The sequence below is a fragment of the Crocodylus siamensis genome, chromosome 2, assembly GCF_052110815.1.
Source record: "Crocodylus siamensis isolate JL-2025a chromosome 2, ASM5211081v1, whole genome shotgun sequence".
Taxonomy (NCBI): Eukaryota; Metazoa; Chordata; order Crocodylia; family Crocodylidae; genus Crocodylus; species Crocodylus siamensis.
The window spans coordinates 245172392-245193665 of record NC_143396.1 but is presented as its reverse complement, the minus strand read 5'-3'; the positions used below and the strand labels follow the sequence as shown (position 1 = coordinate 245193665).

At 39.0% G+C, this 21274-nt stretch overlaps 1 protein-coding gene across 3 annotated transcripts in view; it reads left to right on the top strand.

Annotated features, from left to right (window-relative positions):
- The window catches only part of STRN3 (striatin 3), a 117785-nt gene that overhangs the window by 62694 nt on the left and 33817 nt on the right, over positions 1–21274 (top strand). The window contains exons 8-10 of one of the 3 annotated variants that reach the window (XM_090033548.1): positions 2087–2197; positions 11845–11985; positions 16487–16620. In XM_090033548.1, the coding sequence (XP_089889674.1) occupies positions 2087–2197; positions 11845–11985; positions 16487–16620 (386 nt within the window). The remainder of the gene's footprint in view (positions 1–2086; positions 2198–11844; positions 11986–16486; positions 16621–21274) is intronic. The other 2 variants (XM_090033549.1, XM_090033550.1) reach the window with 2 other exon arrangements.

Here is a 21274-nt window from a genome sequence, read left to right as displayed (position 1 = left end):
CAGAGGCCACTGGCAGCTTGACACCCAGCCACAGGCGAAGCAGACAGGCTCTGTGAGGGGGGAAAAAAAGGATTGGATTTTCTGCTTTTTTTTTCCCCCCCACCCAGCAGAGCCTGCCCGCATGAGCTACTACTGCCAGGCTGTGCAGTCCCTGGGCTGTGGGGAGGCCCAGTGCTTCCCTCCATTGCAGCAGTGCCCCTTGGGGCCCCCCAGGTGGGGGTGCTAGCTGACCAGGTGCTGCCCCAGCTCATGGGCAGCACCTGTCCTGATCCAACAGGGTGCTGGAAGCCCTGGCATGCTTGGGGAAGCTCGGGCTTGGTGGGCTTCCAGGTACACTGTCCCTGCCACCTGGAACCAGCTAGGAACTGGCTGGCGTGTCCCTGGGGTGTGCTGGCGGCTGGAGAAGGTGGCAGGGACTGTGCATGGAATGCTGGAAACCAGTCAAGCCCAAGCTTCTCGTGAGCCCGCCTGGGCTTCCAGTGCCCTGTGCACTGTCCCTTCTGCCTTCTCCAGCTGCCAGACATGTACACATGCAAGGCTTTTTTATCTGCAGTGGGACAATTAGGCCCAGTCAAACAAATACATCTGAGGTGGACTAAGTTGCCACGCTTAAATACATTTTAACATGGAAAAAAATTGTGCATGTGTGCACAGTGACACCATTATGTTAAACAAACGACAGTTTCTCATCACTTTGTGTACATGGCCCCACCGTGTCATGTGCAGCAGCAGCCCTCTTATGATGCTTGTACCTTTTCTTTTGCTTCCTTTTACCAGTTGCATGCAGGCAGGGTGAAGTTCATCAGGAGCAGGTCTAGAAAAGGGTGGGTGCAGTGTGCAACTATATACCCTACTTTGATTCCTGCTCAACCTAAAGTTTAAGCCAACTGCCAGACAGCAGCAGTGATATTTCTGTTTAGGCAGAGCTGAAGGACTCAATTGACTTCATGGCTTATAAGCTTTCTCATTCCTGCTAATTGCTCTTCACTTCACAGGTGTTAATGACCGTCTCTCCTTTTTCTTTTAATGGTCTTGATGCTGCACCTGATTCAGCTATCCTTTCTCTGGCCATTTTGCTGTCAGCTAGCTATCTGTAGTCTCCCTTCCTGTTTTACAGCCCTGCAGACTTTTTGGCTCTTTTTCAAATCCTAGATCTAACCAAGGAGTCCAGTCTTCAGAAGCAGCTGTAGTTTCATATTTAGGCTGAGCAGCTTAGGGTGCTGACAGTTCAGTTGTGAAAGGGTTAAGTATAGCTTTTGCCCAGACAGGAAAGGGAGGGTGAGCAGGGAAAAACAAGTCTCTGTCCTTGCTCTTGCTCTGGACAAATCTTTTTTCCTTTATTCTGCCTTACCAAAAACAAAGTGCATGTCTTATTTGGGTGTGTGTGGTATGCACGCAGATATGGTAGAGTGGAATTTGGGTTTCTACTAATCATAACTATAGACCTGGTAGAATGTAATAGGGCATCAGATTGTCTTTGCTACTGTAAATGTTCTATTTTGATCTTTTTATGAAATTCTGTATTTGTATTTCTTTCTTTCAAGTTATATTTAGGTATTGGATTACTTGTGCATGCAGAATGAGTGCGAGAGGATGCATGGTAGTATTCATGAACAAAATGGCACTGACATACTTAGCTTGCATTTTCATGAGCGGTACAGCATGAAATGCATTTATTTGCTTATTCAACGCTGGCTGAATAATTTTTAACACTTTTTAAAGATGTCTTTCTAAAGATGCAGTAATTATTTTGAGCATTTCAGATAATTTTATGTATTTAGAGTTGTTGATCCATTTTTCAAAATGAACAGCTATTTAAAGAAAAGGCTTAAATTGTTTTCTCATTGCTAATTATCATACAATATCCAAATCTGCAACTATATTAAACAGTAAATTGGAAAATTGTATGAAATGGAATTTAATATTTTGTAAACTGTTACTGACAAAACAGACTGCACCTTTAAAATAATTTAGAGTATAATCTTAGAAAACTTTTTTTTATTGATTATGTAAAGCTATAATAATCACCAATAGCTTGCATTGCCAACTGCTGATTTTTTTTCTTTTAATAATATGCTGCATGTAGACAAAGATGACCTGTCCCCAACTGCTGAGGTTTGGGATGTAGACCAGGGACTAATAAGTAAACTGAAGGAACAGTACAAGAAGGAACGAAAGGGGAAGAAAGGGGTAAAGAGTAAGTGCAGATTCTGAATCTTGTAATGCAACTTTTTTTAATCCACGCGGAGGATATTTTTTTTCCCCACACATTCTGTTTCTCTTTCTGCATTAAGAATTGTTTTTCATAACGGGGGCAACCAACATTAACTTTCTCCCTACTGAGTCCAAACATTCAAGAAAATTAAATATCGTGTGCCACTTGTGAGAGGGAAATGTGAAATCTTTAGTAATAGGTATGTATAGTCAGTTAAATAGGGAAATAGACCCAACTAATGTGAATACTTAACAGACTTCATATAGTAATCTGGATTGCTGTTTCTACTTTGAAGTATAGGAAAGAAGGGCTAAATTTATTCACTTGTGATAAGAAAGATTCTTTAATTGACTTTCTTTAAGCTTTGAATCCTATTTTGATACCAATTTTAGGCCTATATTTGTGTGTGAATGCCAGAATATGGCATGAAAATGGGGAAAAAAAGCCTTTAGCTAAAATGACTGTAACACTTTCATTGCTTAGTCTATAGTATATTATTGAGACTGACCTTTTTCTATGCAGTAGCCATTGTATATCTCACATTTTAAAATAAAAGCATCACTAAGGCTTCTGACAGACATGAAACCTCCCCCCCCCACAACCCCCTCCCCCCAAAACAAACAAAAGCCAAACTCCCTCCCACCTCACAGCAAACAAAACCCAGCACTTTACCAGAAAAGGAAATGTGTTAGTTTGATCCAGCTACCCAGCATCTGTATAGATTGGGCACTTTGGAGGGGCTTTTTGGCACTTTCATCTAAAAGCGGATTCAGTTGACTATTAGATAAAAGTGCCGAAAAGCTCTGCTGAAGCACCTGATCTGTGGGTGAGCTGAGTCAGATTAATGCAGTGCCTCTTCTGGGCATGAAATGTGCTTGGTGCAGGGGCATGCTGGGCTTAAACTAAAGCACTGTTTTGTTTTGTTTTTGTTTTCCCACATCTATTAACAGCTGAAGACCACAGCATTTTCAGTTTAGTTCACTTGCTTAAACTTCAAATTTTCTTTTTGGCTAAATTCTGTCGGATGAAATGGATAACTGATAGTTTAGATTTCTTTTGTAAAATAATTGGTTTTAGAATGCCTAATTTGAATATGTTAAATAAATTATAAAATAACCTACATAACATTACAGTTTATTCAATTCAATTTGATATATAGCTCTTTTGTAGATGGCGACATGCTACTCCAGATTAATTTGAAGAAAATGCAGTAACTTGACTGCCATGACTTCACTCTGGAATTAAACATTTTTAATTCCCAGCAGTGTTTGAGCCAAAGTAATTTTACATAAGAGTTCAAAAGTGTTTATGTAACACTTGTAAAGTGTTTATGTAATTATTAAATTACATTTCATTATAAAAAAAAAAAATAAAACCAAAAAACATTTTACTACATCTTTGCCCAGCACTTTTAGATAGGAAGGGAAGGATTTTTTAATTTAATTTGATTTTTTTTTAAATTAAGAATTAAATTCTTATGTCTTAATTATGATAAGATAAGGGTTTAAATATTTATGCTGTTCTGGCTTTGTGTGCAAGTTCTAACATCACTTAATCAAAATTCAGTTTGTGCATGTTGATTAAGTAGTTTTGCATGACTTGTTAATGTTACACAGTTATCAAGAGAAGTTGTTTAGGATTTTTTTTGTTTTGAATGCAGGATCACAATTGAAAGGGTATACATAAATGTGCCTCTTCATTTAGCATGTAAAAACTTCTAGGCAGTTACTAAATTTGCATGAACTTTTTTGGATGTAGGTTTACAGACCTGATTTTTTTTTTTTTTCTTCCAATTCAAGTGTGGATATCTACCTTCAAAGATTCATCCCTAGTAATTTGTATCACTTTAACTTTTGGCATCTCTTTTAAGGCTTTGTTTGCAAACTTTTGAGAGTCAAGTTCTCATTTTTTATTAAAGAAAAACATGGTGCGCAGTGTTCTCTTCTGAATTACATAAAAGCTGGTATAAGAACAGATTTTGAATGCTATTGAATTTGTACTTGCATTAAAACAATATTTCCCAAACTGTGTGCCTCCATGAAAGTTTGGGTTGGTGTGCGTGGAGGGATGTGAATTACAGCAGCAATCAGTAGTACCCCGTATACTTCAGCCACTTTCACACCTCTCCTTACCTGTCCATCTCAGCAGCTACCACCACATCCCTCACTGCTCAGTGGTGGTGAGGAAAGTGGCAGTAGGGAAGGCAGGGGCATGCAAGTGCCTGACTTCGCAACGGTGGGGCATATACCCGCAAGATCTGGGGAGCATGAGGTTATGGTTTTGCTTCCATTTTCTGTCATACTGCACATGTAACTGCCATGCCAGTCAGATTCTGCTTTTTTTTTTTCACCCTTAAGAGGTAAATATCTATGAGAGCCAGACAATTACATCCTCTTGTTTTAGCTGATTAATGGCTAAAACTAAAGCCATATCTTATGATTTGAAATGTCCCATTGTACTTGTAGGCTGTTTTCAAATATTAGCTGCCCAAGTATTTATTGCTAGGCTCAGATACCTGGAAAATGTGACACTTGTGCTATAGATTAAGGGGGGGGCCAACCTTCCTTGAGATGTATGTCTCAAGTGGCATGGGCGGTCTCTATGTGGCAGTCTGTGGTGGTCACAAGCATACAGCAGCAGATTGGGCAGGAAGTGGAAAGAGCAGCAGACTAGGTGGGAAGGAGACAGCAGAGCAGACAGAGGAAGGGGATTGAAGTAACATTCAGGGAAGGTATAAGCTAATTTATGATGCGCTTGCCAAAAAGATCTCTCACTACCATAAATTATCACTTTTATTTAATAATTTGCTATAGACTAATTGTAGATGACTGAAGAGTAAATCTGGATGCTTTAAATCATTAGGCTGAACTTTTGGAATATACTGCTTAACTTTACAATGTCAGTTTTCTATCACTTGAATTAAGTGGTAGGCATTCAGTATGATGATATAAGGAAATCACTACTCCTGCATTAAATTTGTAGTATAAGACTTGATTCTCCATTGGGGTCCATGTGCCTGTGGATGGTCTTTTAAATGTATTTTGCACAGATTTGAGAAATGAATGGGCTGAAACTAGGAATAAAAATCTAAGATATTTAAAACTGCTGGAGTTTCTTCTGGAAGACTAATCACTCGGTATATTTCATTTTGAATGTTGGCTCTTATTTTTATTCTGGGTATTTAGGTCATTTACTTTAGTTCAATTGCTTGGTCTCCTAGTGTGTGAATTTTTCAAACTGGTAGATTTGTTATTGTTTTGCCTATGTGGAGATGGCTAAGGACTTCATTTGACTTTCACAGAACCATTTTTTTTATTGCTTTCATGTTTATTTTCTACATCAGTATGCTAGGATTAAGGCTAGCAGTCTAATCTAGTGTCCTTCTTGTTGCATTTTGTTTGATAAAACAAATTACGTTTTCTTTTGGTCCAGAAGGACCAATCCATACCTGGCAGGCAGTTAGTATTTCTTCAAGACTCAGATGATACCCACATCTGTCATCTTTCAGAACAAAAATGGAGATGACATACATGGCATCCTTTGGGATCACTGAATATTGAGGACTGAATGCTATGATGGCCAGAGACTTGTAAGATGTTCATGTCTTGTAAAACTGTACTGTCTGATGATCAACATGACATCTAAGTTACAGAGGATGAATTCCAGAGAAGCACAAAACTCTTGGTTCAGAGGCAATATCTTTTATTAGACCAACTAAAAAGCAGCAAAGAAATTCTTTCTTTGAAAGATTTTGTGCACACACGTCCTTCTTCAAGCTGAGAAGAAATCAAAAATTGTAAAAAAAAAACAAAACCTTGTAGGTAGAAAATAAACTTCATTTTGCACATGGGGATAGAAGCTGGAAGTGTATGTCACTTCTGATCATTTGAACTTATTCTAGTCAGCCTTTTTTCCAGTTTGAGAATCACAGGAAAGCTAGCACATGGTAGCCTGTACTTATAAGGATTCATTAGAGTACCTCCAAATGGGTATTTCATATAAAGAAAAGTATGAATTTAGAATTCTTGCATCTTTGCTCTTCACTTGTTCTATTTACTATTGATTATTTTTTAAATCTCAAAGTACAGAAAAGGTCTGATGGAGATCTTCAGCTGCTTCATTAACTTCAAGAAGCAATCATGACAGCACAACAGGCATAACAGGGCTGGCATGACAGGATGTGATGGTCCATGACATTCATACTGGAGGGACAGCAGTCTGTTAAAAGAAAAGAAAGAAGTAGGTAGTTCTGGTTAGTGGCTGGTTCAAGATAACTGTGTCAGCAGAAGACAGAGACCTGATATCTCCCAGAACCTTCTTGATCTACTTTCAATTAAATTGAGAGATCTACTAATCTATCTATTGATAAGGAAAGTTGTCATGGCCAAAGGTTTCGACATAAAGATATAAGGAGTTCAAAAAATCTGAAATTTCCTGGATGCAAAATAAGGGCTTGCAGAGTCAGGTTGTTGTTTTCCACAACACCATCAACAGATTTGGGCTGCCTATCAGTGTGGAGCAGACAAAGATAGCAGTTGGTTTTCAAAAGAATGGAAAAGAACTATGGAGACATTTGGTGGCACTAAAATGGTGGACTGTGTGGTCAGTATTGGCTATCTGAGAAATCTCAATGTATTCGGAAATCATTGTTCTAAGGATATTGAAAGGAAGATAAAGTTCATGTGTGGTGTCAAAGGTGACCTGAAGCCAATATGGGAGAAACAAAGCAGTCTTCCTTGATTTAAAAACTAAATTGGTGTATGGTCTCCCTCTTGCTTCATGTGGAAGAGAGAAGATCATTTGAGAAGGGTGACAGATGAAGATAGCTTTTAAAATGAGATGTTTCAGATGGATACTTGTGGTCAGCTGATGTAAAAAAAAAAAAAAAAAATCAGAAAAAATATCAGTGCAAGATATCATCATTAATGGAACAATGAGAAGAATGCTTTAACTCTTCATCTGCTATATGAAGGGTGGCCACTGGTTAAAACTGCTTTTTGACCTGGTAAAGGGGAACAGACCAGACTGGATGACTTAACTTAGGGCTGTCGCAACTGGCAGCCCATAGGCTGCATGTGGCCCATGATGGGTTAAATTGTTGCTCTTGGGCTCCAGTCCAGCTTCCCCTCCTCACCATTCCTCCAGCTGCAGGTTCCCTCTCCCTTCAGTTTCCCTTTCCTGCCCCTACCCATGCCTTAAGGGGCAGGACAGTGCAGCACAGCACAGCCCAGCCTTCAGTGCCAAGGGAGCCTGCAACCAGGAGTGACTAAGTGGTGCTATACAACAGGAAGGTTCAGGGAGCAGCAGCAGGGGGTGCCTGGGCATGTGGTATAATGAGAGGGGGAGGAGAGATGGTGCAACAGGGAGGTGCGATGCAGCTGTGGGTGGTTCCTTGGGTGCACAGTGCAATGGGGAGGGTGTAGAGCAGTGGGGGGAGGTGCAGCCCCTGGGACCTATGAACCTTGCTGGTAGGACCTGAGCAGCACCTAGACTCCTGGCAGCCCTGGTTGAACTTTTAGTATTGGGCTCCCCTTTGCCAGAGATAATGATGATGATAATTTTAAAATTACCATTTTTGGGCCCCCTTTCTGTCCAGGCCCTGGGCAGTCTCCTGGTTCACCCATGCCTGTGTCTGGCTGAGGGGCATGTGGCCCCCAGACACTTGCATGTTGGACAGCCCTGACGTATCTAATTTGGTGCACTAGATATTTAGAGACAGCGTGCTGAAGCAAAAGACTGAGCACAGCGAAGAGCTGGAATACAGGGCATGGCTGTTCCCTGTGGTTATAAGGCTCAGGAGACAGAGGAACAAAGGATTTTCTTTGATATTTTAATTTTATGCAGATATTTTGTCTTATTTTGTTCCTTTGTCCTTTTTCACATTTTTGTGGTAGGACCCTTGGAGCAAATTGATGGAGCACGCACCTGCCCTCTTAAAACCAAAGCCCAGGGGTGTCAAACATATGGCTCACAGACTGGATACAGCCCACAGAGTGGCTCTGTCTGACCCACTGGGCTACTAACAGGCTACTGGTTGTTGTGGGGCATGGCCTGCCTTGGAATTCAGGGCTCTTTGACCTTGTGGGTCACAACCATCAGCAGCAAGCTTTGCTTGCCACCACCACTCTTGGACAGTTGCTCCACACTTAAACCCTATCCTTTGGATCCACTGCTACTGATGGACCACTTGCTGCTTCTGGACCAACTGTTTCCTCTGGGTTTTTCATTGCTCCCGCAAGGCCCATTGCTTATCCGCCATTGCAGTGGCCATAGCAGCTGCCCATGAGCAGGTCATAGGCTTGATCTTGCCCACAAGGAGTTGTGCAGTCTGGATCTTGCCAAGGGCTCCAGATACATTTGACACCCTTGATTTAGAGGGTAGTGAGTCTCTAATAAAAATTCCTTTCTTAAATAAATTTAGCAGATTTTGGTTACTTTTCACCATCTTCCCTGGAACTTGGGTGGTTTTATTTGCGTATTAATTACTGTATTACAGTTTGTCTTGTATCTTGGCTTTTCTTAGGAGAAAGCAGTACTTCATTTCTTTGAACCTGTTTAGATAGACACTGACCTTTCAGCTTTTAGTTTATAGTTGTGTATAGTGACAGTGATCAGATTATTTTATCTCATTTTATTAGCACAAGATAAGAGTTTCCATTCTCACTTCCATCTGAATTTACTGTTTCCAGTTTTGCATGTACAGAAACCTGACCAAGTCGCTTCTATTCAAACCTTTTCTGATATTAATTAATTTGGTTTGCAGGGTTCATCTGAGGTTGGGCAATATTGCTTTTGAACAGATGAGAAAATAAGCAGTAGAGGCAACTTGCCAGTCCCTAGTCAGACTAGAAATAGAGTACTGGATTAGGGAAGACTGTACTTTGGCCCTAATTAAAAAAAAAAATCTTGTTCTTTTGCTGTCAGAATCTTTCCTCACAAGTCAATAAGAATGTGACTATGTACAAGTGAATTTAAGAGCAATTTTCAAACTCTTTAAAAGCAACTATATTTAACATAGTTACAAAACTCTCTATTTCCTGATAATTTGAATTTCTCCTCTTGGACAGAATTAATTGAAATTGAAGGATTTGAGCTGACACTAGTACCTTGTGTTACCTAGTAAAACTGCTCCAGTATTAAGTTTGCTTTATCTAAAGGTAAAGTTGAGGAGATCTGGCTTACTTGTGTCACTTACACAGGTTCCTGCACACTTAGCACTTAAGGTATGTACAGACATTTGAGGAGGATAAGGGGAGGTTAAATCAAGTTAAAAATGGCTACTTGATCTAAGGTAAATCGGAATGGAGGGGGTAATGGGGTTATCGGGGGGGGGCAGGTGAAGTCTGTGGGTGGGATTGAAAGCCAGTCAACCTTACCCACCAATGAACAACCCTTCTGCCCCATCCTGCCCTCTCCCCACCTTGACTTGCTTCCTGAGCTCCTGGAACTGGGGAACATGGGTAAAAACAGCACAGGGAGCTTGAAGAATGGGGGACTTAGGGGGTTTGGGAGGGGTTGTCTGGGGGTGGAAGGAGGTGCTGGGGGTCCAAAGATACCTGGTGCCATGTTGGTGCAGGGGTAGGAAAAGCATCGCCCTGGGGCTGCAGCCAGTGACTGGGCTTTCCCAGCCCTGGGGTTGTTCTGGTAACTGTATAAAAGTTTGGTTACACCAGGTCTGCCATTTTTAAATGCATCTTACTGTCCTGAACTTCTGTGGAGTTTATATTTAGATTGACCTAACTAGGGATCTAAGTTTAAGGTCTGCACTTGGGTGCACCCAAGTTGGATTAGGTGGCCATTTTTAAGGCAGTCTTAACCTCACTGAATGTCTTTATGTACCCTTAGGGTGTGCCCCAACAAGCGGCATGCATATTTGTGCCACTGCTATTTGTCCCCAGGCATGCCCCTGCATGTGTGCTTTGGCGTGTGGGAAATTGCCCCCAGTGGGGTAGGGGAAGCTGGAGACAGCACCTGTGCTGGCCCCAGCAGCCTTATTTTGGTGCCTTCTCGGGCAGGGCAGTGTTGAGCTGGTTGCTTGGAGCCTGGCCAGCAGCCAGAGCATTACTCTGGTTGGCCAGGCTCCTTTTCTGGTGGTACATACTGCTGCCACATGCACCACACCACTTTTTTTAGTGGCATTTTTTTTTTACGCCAGGATCTCCTAGTGTAGCAGTGTGGCAAACAGGTGCACATGCACCTCATGTAGTTTGCAGCGCCTCAAATGGGTTTGAGTTGCTGCAAACTGCACCGACGAGCTCATCAGGATGCACCCTTAGAGTCTTTAGCAGCTGCTGTGCCATCCTGAGTGGCACCTCCCTCTCATGTTTTTTAACTGCTCCAAGTGAATCCATTCCTTAAAATTTAGGGCCTAAATCATCTATTATCATTGTAAAACCATCAACATTTATCACAACAAATACCTAATAAGTCCACGTCCTTATTCTTATAACTAATATCACATTTATTCAGTTACTGTTTTGCTTATCTAGTTCTTGAATGCAGTTCTTGTTTAAAAATAGAAGTTTATTTCTAGATGTTGCCTTCTGTATTATATTATATGACAGTGTATGGAAATTAGCCAGTAATTTATTTGCTTGATCTTTGGATAGTACTTAAGCATTCCGAGTTGAGTACATACATCTCAATTTCAGTAAAGAAACAGGGTTCTGGTTATGTAGACTAGTTTTAATCCTTAGAAGACTTTTATCCGGTATTTCCTTATAGAATTTTTAAAACTGCTTTATTTTTGTCTGATGTTTATGACAGGTATGTTTTTACTTGTATCTTACCAGTTTTCAGATACCTTAATAACTTTAGGTGAAGTTTTGTATAGTTGTATTTTTAGTCTTTCTGTTTATTCGTATTGAATATGAATGTTATAACTTCTAGAATGCTCTTGTTAGTGTAGAAGTATATTGTAAGATCTTACAAATTTTCTAGAACTGTCTCTACTTAAAGGAATGTAGGGCAATTTTAAACCAAGCCTCCTTTAATTGGACACTTAAATCTAGACCTGTATAAGACTATTTCAGAAGTGGCCCTTGCTAACCACAGTTGGACTTAATTTTTCACATTGCTAAACTTAATGTCATTTATTAAAAAAACCAACAACACAGGGAAAGTTAACTGTTTGTTGCATCCCCGTTACAAGTCATCTGTACTACTTCTCCCTTCATTTGTAAGCTAACTTTGTTTGTTCTTGTTTCTCATTAAGTCATTTAGTAAAATGGTTTAATACTACCAGCATTTAATTCACATGCATTTTGTTTAATGGTTTCTTTTTGTAAATGTAACTTATTTGGTTTTTCATGGGGACTTGAAAGCGCTGGATTTATTTTTCTCTTACAGCAGGTTATCAAGCAGTTCTACAAAAGAACAGACAAGTTTTTAATAACATTCTTTGATTTGGTGGATTAAAACTGCTTGCATGCAACTTAGATTCAGTTTAAGCCTTTTTATTTTAAATTTCCTGAAGCACAATATATTAAAAGTACAAAAAAATCAATATATTCTCTAAGGAAGTCCCATCAGTAATCATTTTTGTTTAATTAGCAAACTGGATTTATAGACTGCTGTGAAGTCAAGCGGTAGCAATCAAATGAACCTTTGCTGCTGACATTAATTTACAGGGGTCAACAGGACAAAACTTCACGACATGATAGCTGATCTGGGCGATGATGAGCTACCCCACATCCCTTCAGGAATCATTAATCAATCTAGGTCACCCTCTTCTAGAATGACTGATCATGAAGGTGCAAGAGCAGAGGAAGGTACAAAAATTACTATCCCCTCAAAAAAAAAAAATGCTGTTACAGATTTCAGTAAGACATCAACATTTTTTACAACTCTTCTCATGTTTTTGCCAGACTACAACTTGAACTTCTCCATCTTTCGTATATGTCAAATTAATCCAAACCAAAAGTTTACCTCTCAGGTGTTTTTAAATCAGTCTTGTGTGAAACTGTGCTAGTTCCAACAGTGTCAATTCTTAAGTCACTCTCTGCAGAGTCCCATTGTAATCCAACGTTAAACTTTTTAAGTCTTGGTAGAAAAAAATGGTGAGTATTCAGTTTTGATAAGCCATTTGTGTTGAAAGGTGAACTGTAAAACTATGTTCATGTGTAGTAAAGTAGCTACACAGGAAATGTATTTGGTTTTCTGTTTTCCAAATTGATATTATTACTTACATAGTTGTAGTAACTTCTTATTCAGCTGTTGTACCTATGTCCTGTCCTATCCTGTTCTCTTCTCTCTCTCTCTCTCTCTAAGACAGATTGCTTTCCCCATACCCCGTGAAAGAAGTTCAGTGGAAAACTGCGTATTTAGCTGGATTAAATTGGAGGAGATTGGTTACAAAAGTTTATGCATCAGCATTTCACATCTCAGTTTCATTTGATGCCAAAAATGTTACAAATTAAGGCTATCATCTCTCTTGTAGAGCATATTTAAAGATTTCGTACTGATTCCAGTTGTCCAGATCTTCACAGTAGCCTAATGTCCTGGTGTAATCTCAAATACCTAAAAAAAAATTTAAGTTTTTAACAACAACATAAAAATTGCCCAACATATTTTATAAGTCACACAGTTTCCAGTGTCTCCTTTTATCTCCCTTAATAACTGTAGTTTTATATAATGTGTTTAAAAAAATGAAAAGGAAGAAGGTGGTAATCAGGATGTAATAGACATGGTATTGGGGTTTATCATTGGAAAACTCAGAAGTTTAATTTTGTATAAGACTGCCTGCATTCTGCAGCTGAGAGAAGCTCATGTTGCAGCACGTTCACACTGGCTCTTGTACCTGTGTATATCCCCACTCTTGTCCACACAACAGCCTGCTGTATCACCTAAAGCTGGGTGCACTTTGGTAGAAATCCCAGGGATTCCTGCACAACTCGCACAGAGTCCCTACTTCAATGCATGCTCATTGTATTTTACGTCACCTGCTAACATTATAAGGAATTCTGGGTGTTTGACCGTTTGATTCCTCATTCCCATTTTTTTCCTCTTCTCTGTCCCATAACTCATTTCTGCACCATTTCCAAATGGTCACTGCAAACTTTGATGACACAGAAGACAAAATGTGCATTTCTGCTGTACTTAAGACTCCACAGCTGTCGCAGGATGAATATCAAAACTGAAATGTTTAGGAAAAAAATTAACAGCACACCTGAAATTGAGGGAGGATTTCAACTTTGTCAGTCTAATTGAATTTTTATCCAGAAACCCTGCTTTTTCCAAAGAGCAAAATGCCTAATTTCCACTGTACATTCCCAAACCAATGCATATTCTTTTAATTCTAAAATGCAACACCATAATCTGGTTAAAATATTTGACTGGCAAAACTGAAACCTATTTACATGCCTTAAAAAAAACAAACCACCAGTTCTATAGTTTACCATTAACTTTTGATGGGGACAGTGACTTTTCAAGGCTACTTCTATGCATCTAGAGTGCAGTGAGGCATGAAGTTGTTTATTCTCAATACTTCCACAAATCATTCTAGAAAAAAAAGTGTCCTCTGTCTTCAACTTAGCCATTTTTCACTGCTTGGTATTTACTACTGTGAACCTAACTTCAGTTCATCAGTTTGATTTTCTGTGCTTTCAACATTTGAGTATTCTTATGGAGAGTTATAGTATGAGAGTTATATTATCATCATGTTTCTTATTCCTTTTCCTTATCTGTCTTGACTTACTAGAACTGAATTGTACAACCTAAATTATTATTATGCTTTGATAAAGAATTTTTAAGCTAATTCATGTCTAATCCGTGTTGTACAAAGCAACATAGTAAACAAGTTTATATCTTTTAATTCCTTATATTTTGTGTTCTGCAGCTTCATAAATTGAGTGAAACAGCATGCTTCACTCTGTGGAATGAATAAGAAAGAAACCATTCTACTAACAGTTAATGTTGCCTTTAGGGTTTTCTCTCTTTTGCAGACAAGTTGAAAGCTTTTTTTTTCTTTTTTTTTTTTTCCAGACAGTTTTGATTTTGGGCAAGTCCCCTATATGTCCTTGTGAGACTAGGCTATAGTTCATGCTGATGAATATTCGTGTATGCAAGCCTATGCTACTTTTGCATTACTGAAGAGTAGAATTCTACAGTAAAGGGCATACTTGGCAGTTTTGTGTGCCTATCAGGAGTACTATTCTGGCTTCCAGCTATTTCATGGTATCTCTGAAGTTGCAGCTCTCCGTACAGATGGAGAGATTTGAATGCAGTTGTACATATTTACTTTCTTCTGTATTTTCTTTTAAACTTGTTTTTTTTCTTTTCTATTCTTTGGTGCAGTGTAAACTGCAACTAAGTTAAGAATAACTCCATGTATAGAATAGGAATTATTTTGTTTGCATACGTGTACTAATTTAGGACTTCATTGGAAACATGGCTTATTTCAGAATAATGGGGTAGTTGAGGCTAGTTCAGCAAACATAGTTATTTGCATGTGCATGATGTTTCTGATAAATTATCAGCAAAATTACCTGTTTGTAACAGGGCATAGTCAAGTAATTAAAACCCTGTATCACCATAATTTGTCTATATTCTGAACCTTTTTTAAAAAAAGAGAAAGGTAGGGATGAGGAAGAGGGGACCACCCCCATTGTGTAGTTCAAAAAGGTAGTTGCTGGTTTTTAAAGACTGGCCACACAGGAATACCAGTATGCTCTGTTGTCAGAATTCTTCCAAGGTAGATGGAGTTTATGTTAACAAAGGCATACTGTGTACCACTGTAGGAAAACTACTTCCTGAGAAGCTCTATAGTAAAAGTACAGATGTGCTAGTATACTTGTGTCTGCATGTGGGCCTTCTGCTGGACCAACTATGCTAGTCAGGTATCCTATCTTTTCACATCTGTGGTAAACATAGCTCAGGTGCCCAAAGTCTGTGCAGTAGACCTGATCTTGTTTGCATTTCTGTTAGAGACTCCAGGGAATACCTTTTCATTGTGGTCCACAGGATAGTAATCTAATTCAAATAGATATAAAGACAAGGAAAAAGTTATTGACGATCTATGAGAGAGAGAGCCTTGACTTGAGTGTTTGCCAACTAAAAAGAATTGTGTCTAGAGTGGAAAGTCTTATTTCCAAGAGAAGAGTTGATAACAAGTGGTTGGAAATTTAAAACAAATTAAGTACTTGATAGTGCTGTTGTTAAAACTATATACATTCTTGTTCAGTATAGCCCCAAAACAGATTTCATTTAAAAAATTGCAAAATAATTTAAATATTTTTATTTTTATACGCTTCTAATTTATTTTTTAAAATGTATAGTGAAGAAATAAATGCACTTCTCTCTGTTTTAATTGGAAACATTAAATTAGAAATATTTTGCCTTACCAGGTGTCATGAATCTGGTGCACAGCATACTAGCAAATAATGAATTTTTCTCAGAAGCATCCATAAACACAAAACTTGATATAAATTGGGATTATTTGGGGCGGGGGGGAGCTAGGAATGGAGGGTGGAGGCATAGGTGATGCTGAAGAGTAAGAAGTGTGAATGAGTGCTTCATAAGTGATATGCACATGAATCCAGAATTAAGTGGCCCAACTTTTGTTTTATTTGGTACTGTCTGATTTTTAAAAAATGTAAAGTTTCATAATGTACTTAGCACTGTTTACCTAGATAATTTGAATATCAGTTTTATGTCTTCTGAAAGTTATCAAAACCCAGAACCTTGAGAGAGTGCATTGCAGAAGTTAGTAATTGTAAACGTTACTTATTCTTGTGTTTTAAAAATGGTGCGTCTGGCTGGTAGAAGTGAAGTTTTGCATGGTGTGTAAAAGCTGAAGGTGATAGTCATGTAGGTGTGTGTTTTCATCTGTATAACTTTGTACTTAAGAAATAATTACTCTGAAGGAAATGAGAGCAGCATGATCAAGTGAATTGGGGTCTGGGAGAAAGTTCCTTGCTTCCTAGTGGTCTGGTCACTTCACCTCCCTGTGGCTCAGTTTCCCTATCTGTGAAGCAGGGGCAGCAGTGACCTCCTCTATAAAGTGATTTGAGATCTGATGGAAAGCACTGTATGAGGCCCAAGTATTACTTTTACTGTGAGTTCATTGTTATGTTCATCTTTTCTTTTCTTTTCCATTCAGGAGACAAATTTATAATGGTTTAAGTTTGGTTAATAAGAGTTCAGCTTTTATGCGCTGCTTTGCCTTCAAGCAATAACTAATACAGTTTTGGTTTTTGGTTTCTTTTTTCTTTTTCATTTGGTAAGTTTTGCATTTTTTCCTTGAGACTTAAGAAACTGTTTTGTTCTTTGTAGCTGAGCCAATAACGTTTCCATCTGGAGGAGGCAAGTCTTTTATTATGGGTTCTGATGATGTTTTGTTAAGTGTACTGGGCCTTGGAGACCTTGCAGACTTGACAGTAACAAATGATGCAGACTATAGTTATGATGTAAGTGCAATTTTATTTTAAAATTATTTATACAGTTTAATTTAATTATAGTTATTTTCAGAACATTCCAAAATTTTTAAGAGGGATTAACTTAGTAGTGAGCGCTGCTATATTGGGGGAAGGCATGCTTCATGAGTTTGCAAAGCAGTTTGCAAAATCAAGATGAAACATGATTAGATTTTTAATTAAAGAACTTGTAATTCACATTTGTGACACATAAAATACAAACAAGTTCTATATTCATATTATGATGAGATTTATCCCCAAAACTAAGCACTAAAAGATGTGTAGATAAATCTTTATAGTAACTTTTATATATGTCCCCTTTTTTATTAATGTCACCTGTGCAAATTGTATATAGTAGTATGTGATGGCTTAACATTTTAGCGTTAATTTTAGTATAGATTTGTGGGATGTTTTTATTTTATTATCCCAGTGTGTTCTCAGTTTCTTTCATATTGTATAACATGACATTCTGTGCACAATATGCATAACATATTGCATAATATTATTGCAAAAAATGCATAACAATTTTTATATGAAATTGTTATTGGTTTGTGAAGTTTATCATGGGAGTATGTCCAGGTAAGTCTTTATATATTGAAATCTATTTAAAATTATATTGCATTTATGGCTTGGATCAGTAAGAGCCTTTCGATTTTGTTGGTTGTTTTTATAACTTTTTTCTGTAATCTTGAGTGTGTAGTTCCATTTTTTTTAAACTAAGTTTATGGTACCACTGTTTCTGTTGGAAACCATTTTTGGTGATTACTCAGATTTCTTTTTAAACGCCTTGTGAAATGAAAACTTAAATGTTTATTGCATTACCATAGTCCAAAATTATAATAAATGCTGTTAGTCAACATCTTTTTTGGTTTTGTTTTTAAAAAAAATTTCATTTTTATTTAAAAATGATTTGCCAACATATTAATGCTATAAAGCACTTAACTTTGTCTTGTTTTAGAATTTAATAGCGCACATTTCTTCTTAAATGACAAATAAAAACATGAATTGTTTATATTTCTAACATCTTTATAATGGCCAATCAATTATTGTATTCCTTCAAAAAATCTAAAATATAGATAGTGCAAGAACCACATACATATACATCAGGACTTTTAGATCTCAGAACAGTGATTCTCAATCAGGGTGTTGCAACACCTGGGGTGCCTTGAGATCCTTTGAAGGATCTATGGGTGATTCACAAGATAAACTTACATTTTTCAAATAACAATTTATACTAATAAAAACATTCTGACCTTCTGTGATGTTTCCGTGTTTTTTGCCTCAGAAGAATTGCTCTATTATTTATAGTGTAAAAGAAGAAAAAAAGATGGGAAAACTAACAACTGGCATTTTCTGAGGCATACTTTGAGCCTAACAAAGAATGCTATAACTCTAAAAAGATTGAGGATCACTCTATTGAAATAAATAGCCTCTATCACATACTACATTTGTTAGCATTAAAGGTGAACTGTGAAATCCAAATGCTTTAAAATTGAATTTATTATAGTATTAATATAACAAATAACATCAAGAAACAGGGCAATTAACTTCAACTGTCAGTTTAAATCTTAACCTTTAAGACATACAACTCTGCTGTCTTTAATTTGTTTTACTATAGCCTGGTCTTGGGGTAACAAGATTTACTCCAATACAATATAGATAATAGGAAGCAAACTAGCATTTTTTGGGTAGTTTGTACAGCAAATTACAGTATATTCAGTTTTCACACTTTATAGATTTCACTGAAACGTTAGAAAATTAAGCAAACGGGCCATTTTCAAAACCATTTTCTATAATGTTTAAAGTATGAACACTTTAAAGATGACGGCCTCACACAATGAGTTTTATGCTCTAAAATACAATAATATTTACAGCAATGTATTAACTTTAATTGCCTTAAAACAGGGGTGTGAAATATGCCTGGGGCTGAGTCCAAACTTCTGGGCTTTTCCTGGGCTGGATCTGTAGAGTCAGTGGCTGCAATGGTGGGGTGGGTGTGGTGGGCTAGGTGGTCTCAGGGTGTGCAGGGCTGTCAGGCCCTTGGTTGCCTCCCTGCCACCAACAGCCATGTCTGGCAGGGTCCATGGATCCCAAATTCTGTGGCAGGCCACATGCATGACAGCCCTGCCTTAAACTGGTTTCATGAAGTACCTTAATTTAGGGGTGTACTGATAGAGGTTTTTGGAGCTGATACCGATAGCCAGTTTTAAGGAGGTAGATCCACTGATACCAATCCACTTTCCAATACACAGCTCTTCAGCTTAGAGCTGCATCCAACTGGTAAATCTGGTGTGGTGGAAGAGGAAGGGAAGGGGTGTGTGGGGGAACAGATCAAGGCCCCTGTGGTGAGGGAGGGAATGGGGCCGGGGCAGGTGCTGACCAGATGGCGGGGTGGGGAGGGGGGTGGGACAGAGCTGCAAGTGGATTTGGCAGGGATGGGTGGGGAGGAGTATGTTCTGAATCAGCATGGGGCAGGCTGCAGCTGCGGGCTGGGGTCAGGCAGGGAAGGGAGGGGTGCTGAAAGGCGGGGAGCGTCTTCCACCGATGTGCGTGGTTTGTCTGGTGGCTCCTGCTGCTGTTCCTGCCGCTTGTCTGGGAGGGCGTGTGCCCCCAAATCTGCCCACCCTGCCCACTCCCTCCTGGATGAACAGTAGGAACAGTGGCAGGAACTTCCAGACAAGCTGCGCATAGCAGTGGGAGCTGGCTGCCCCCCCAACCAAATGAGCCATGCCTCTATGCTGTGTTTGCGCCGGCCCCAGCCGGGCAGCCCCAGCCTCAACCCCACACCCTCCCTCACTGGCGGCTTTTATCTGCCCTCCCCCTTCCCCTTCTACTACACCTGACTTACCAGCTACATGCAGCTCTTAACGCTGCCGGCTCTGCTCGTCATTGACTACGTACTGCCCTGCAGCTGCGCGCGGGTATTTATTGGACAGATTATTGGTCACATCGGTCAAATTTTCTTTATATCAGTGCTGATCTGATTTCCGACCGATGTATTGGTGCACCTCCGCCTTAATCATTTATCCTTAACTCTGGAATGATCTTAAAATAAACTGAGTTAGTAAAAATTAAACTTTAATAATAACAGCTTATCTTATCTCAGAGCTTAGTGTTTACTGATTAAATGTGCGAGCACTGAGGTATTTTATGTATTATTCCCATTTTTATGTGGGGAATTTAAAGTATTGGAAGATCAGGTGATATACTTAAAATGAAGTATCAGAAGACTTGCATTTGTGGGATTAGGCTGCATTCTTTCTGCTGAATTATCTTCCCCTGGATCCCATTGAAGTGCATCAAAGTTTTGACCCTTTTGAATATCAATAGCCATAGGTTGCATGTGGCCTTTTGTGGTGCATGTCATAATCACCCTGCTCCAAGGGCTTAAAAGGCAAGGTGTCACTGGTTTTCTGACCACTTGTAGCATTCAGACTGAAAACAACATCATGTCTCTCGGATGCTTTTAAATTGAAAGATGGCAAATGTTGTATAGCTTAGATTTTTCCAATTCCAATTTCTTTCAGCAATCTGAACTTGAATTTCATTATGTGTTTAGGGGTCATTTGCATGAATCATCTTGGTGATATCAGAGCCTTCCAACCTTAAGTCCTGTCTAACTTGCAAGCCTCATCCTGCTTATCAGTGGCCATCGCTGTTCTGTTTTGCCTGAGAGAGAAAAATATGCTCGACTGGTGTTCCCTCTGTCATTTGTTTCCAATCCAATCACAAGACATGCTTCTTAAGCTACATTTCAGTCAATGAAAGTCACCTCTGAGCCTAAGAACATGAGCGTCAGTAAAATCATTCATATGTCAAAAATTCTCAGCAATGTTACACCAAAACCTTCCTGAAAGAAGAGTTTGACATTTAAAGGAACTTGACACTAAAATAGATTTGGCACCATGGACTGGTACTAACACAAGTACTGTTTCGGGGGGGGGGAAGAAACATGGTTACAGACCCTGTTTTCTTACTTTTTCTTAAATAGGAATCAAAATATCAGCCCTCCATAAAAATTCACTGAGCCCTCCACCATTACAGAGACTATTATTTCAGACTTTGTTGTAAGTCTGACATGTAATAAAATATACCACAGAATCAATTTAGCAGATTGATATCAACACAGTTGCGTGATCTTTGGGAAAGGTTTCTGAGAGAAGCCAGCCAGATATTTCAGTCAGAGGAAGGAACCTTTGAACACCCTTGACAGTGTGCTTTTTGGCCTGTGCTGATTAGATGGTTATCTTGCTTCAACCCTCTCATCATTTTCCCTTAGTTTCTGCTTTTCTCCATATATCCTCTTTCCTCCTGGCTCATCCCCTACATTTCCCTTCCCTTCACTTTCATTCTGTTCAGCTTGTTTTTCATATCTAAATACACCCTGCCTCCCTCTTCCCGCCCCCCCAGTCACTGAAGTAACATTACCATGTTCATTTGATTTGTTCACTCTTCTCCTTTACTTTCCCAGTTTTTCTTGTCTGTTTAGATTGCAAGCTCTTTGGAACAGTATTTAAACAGTTACTAGGACAAAGAGGCCCCATTCTTGGTTGGTCCCTGGGGTACATGCATGATTAATGATAGCAGTTGACAGTGCAGATATTGGTATTAGCACACAATGTAGGGTCCACGATCCTGGTTTGGGTAG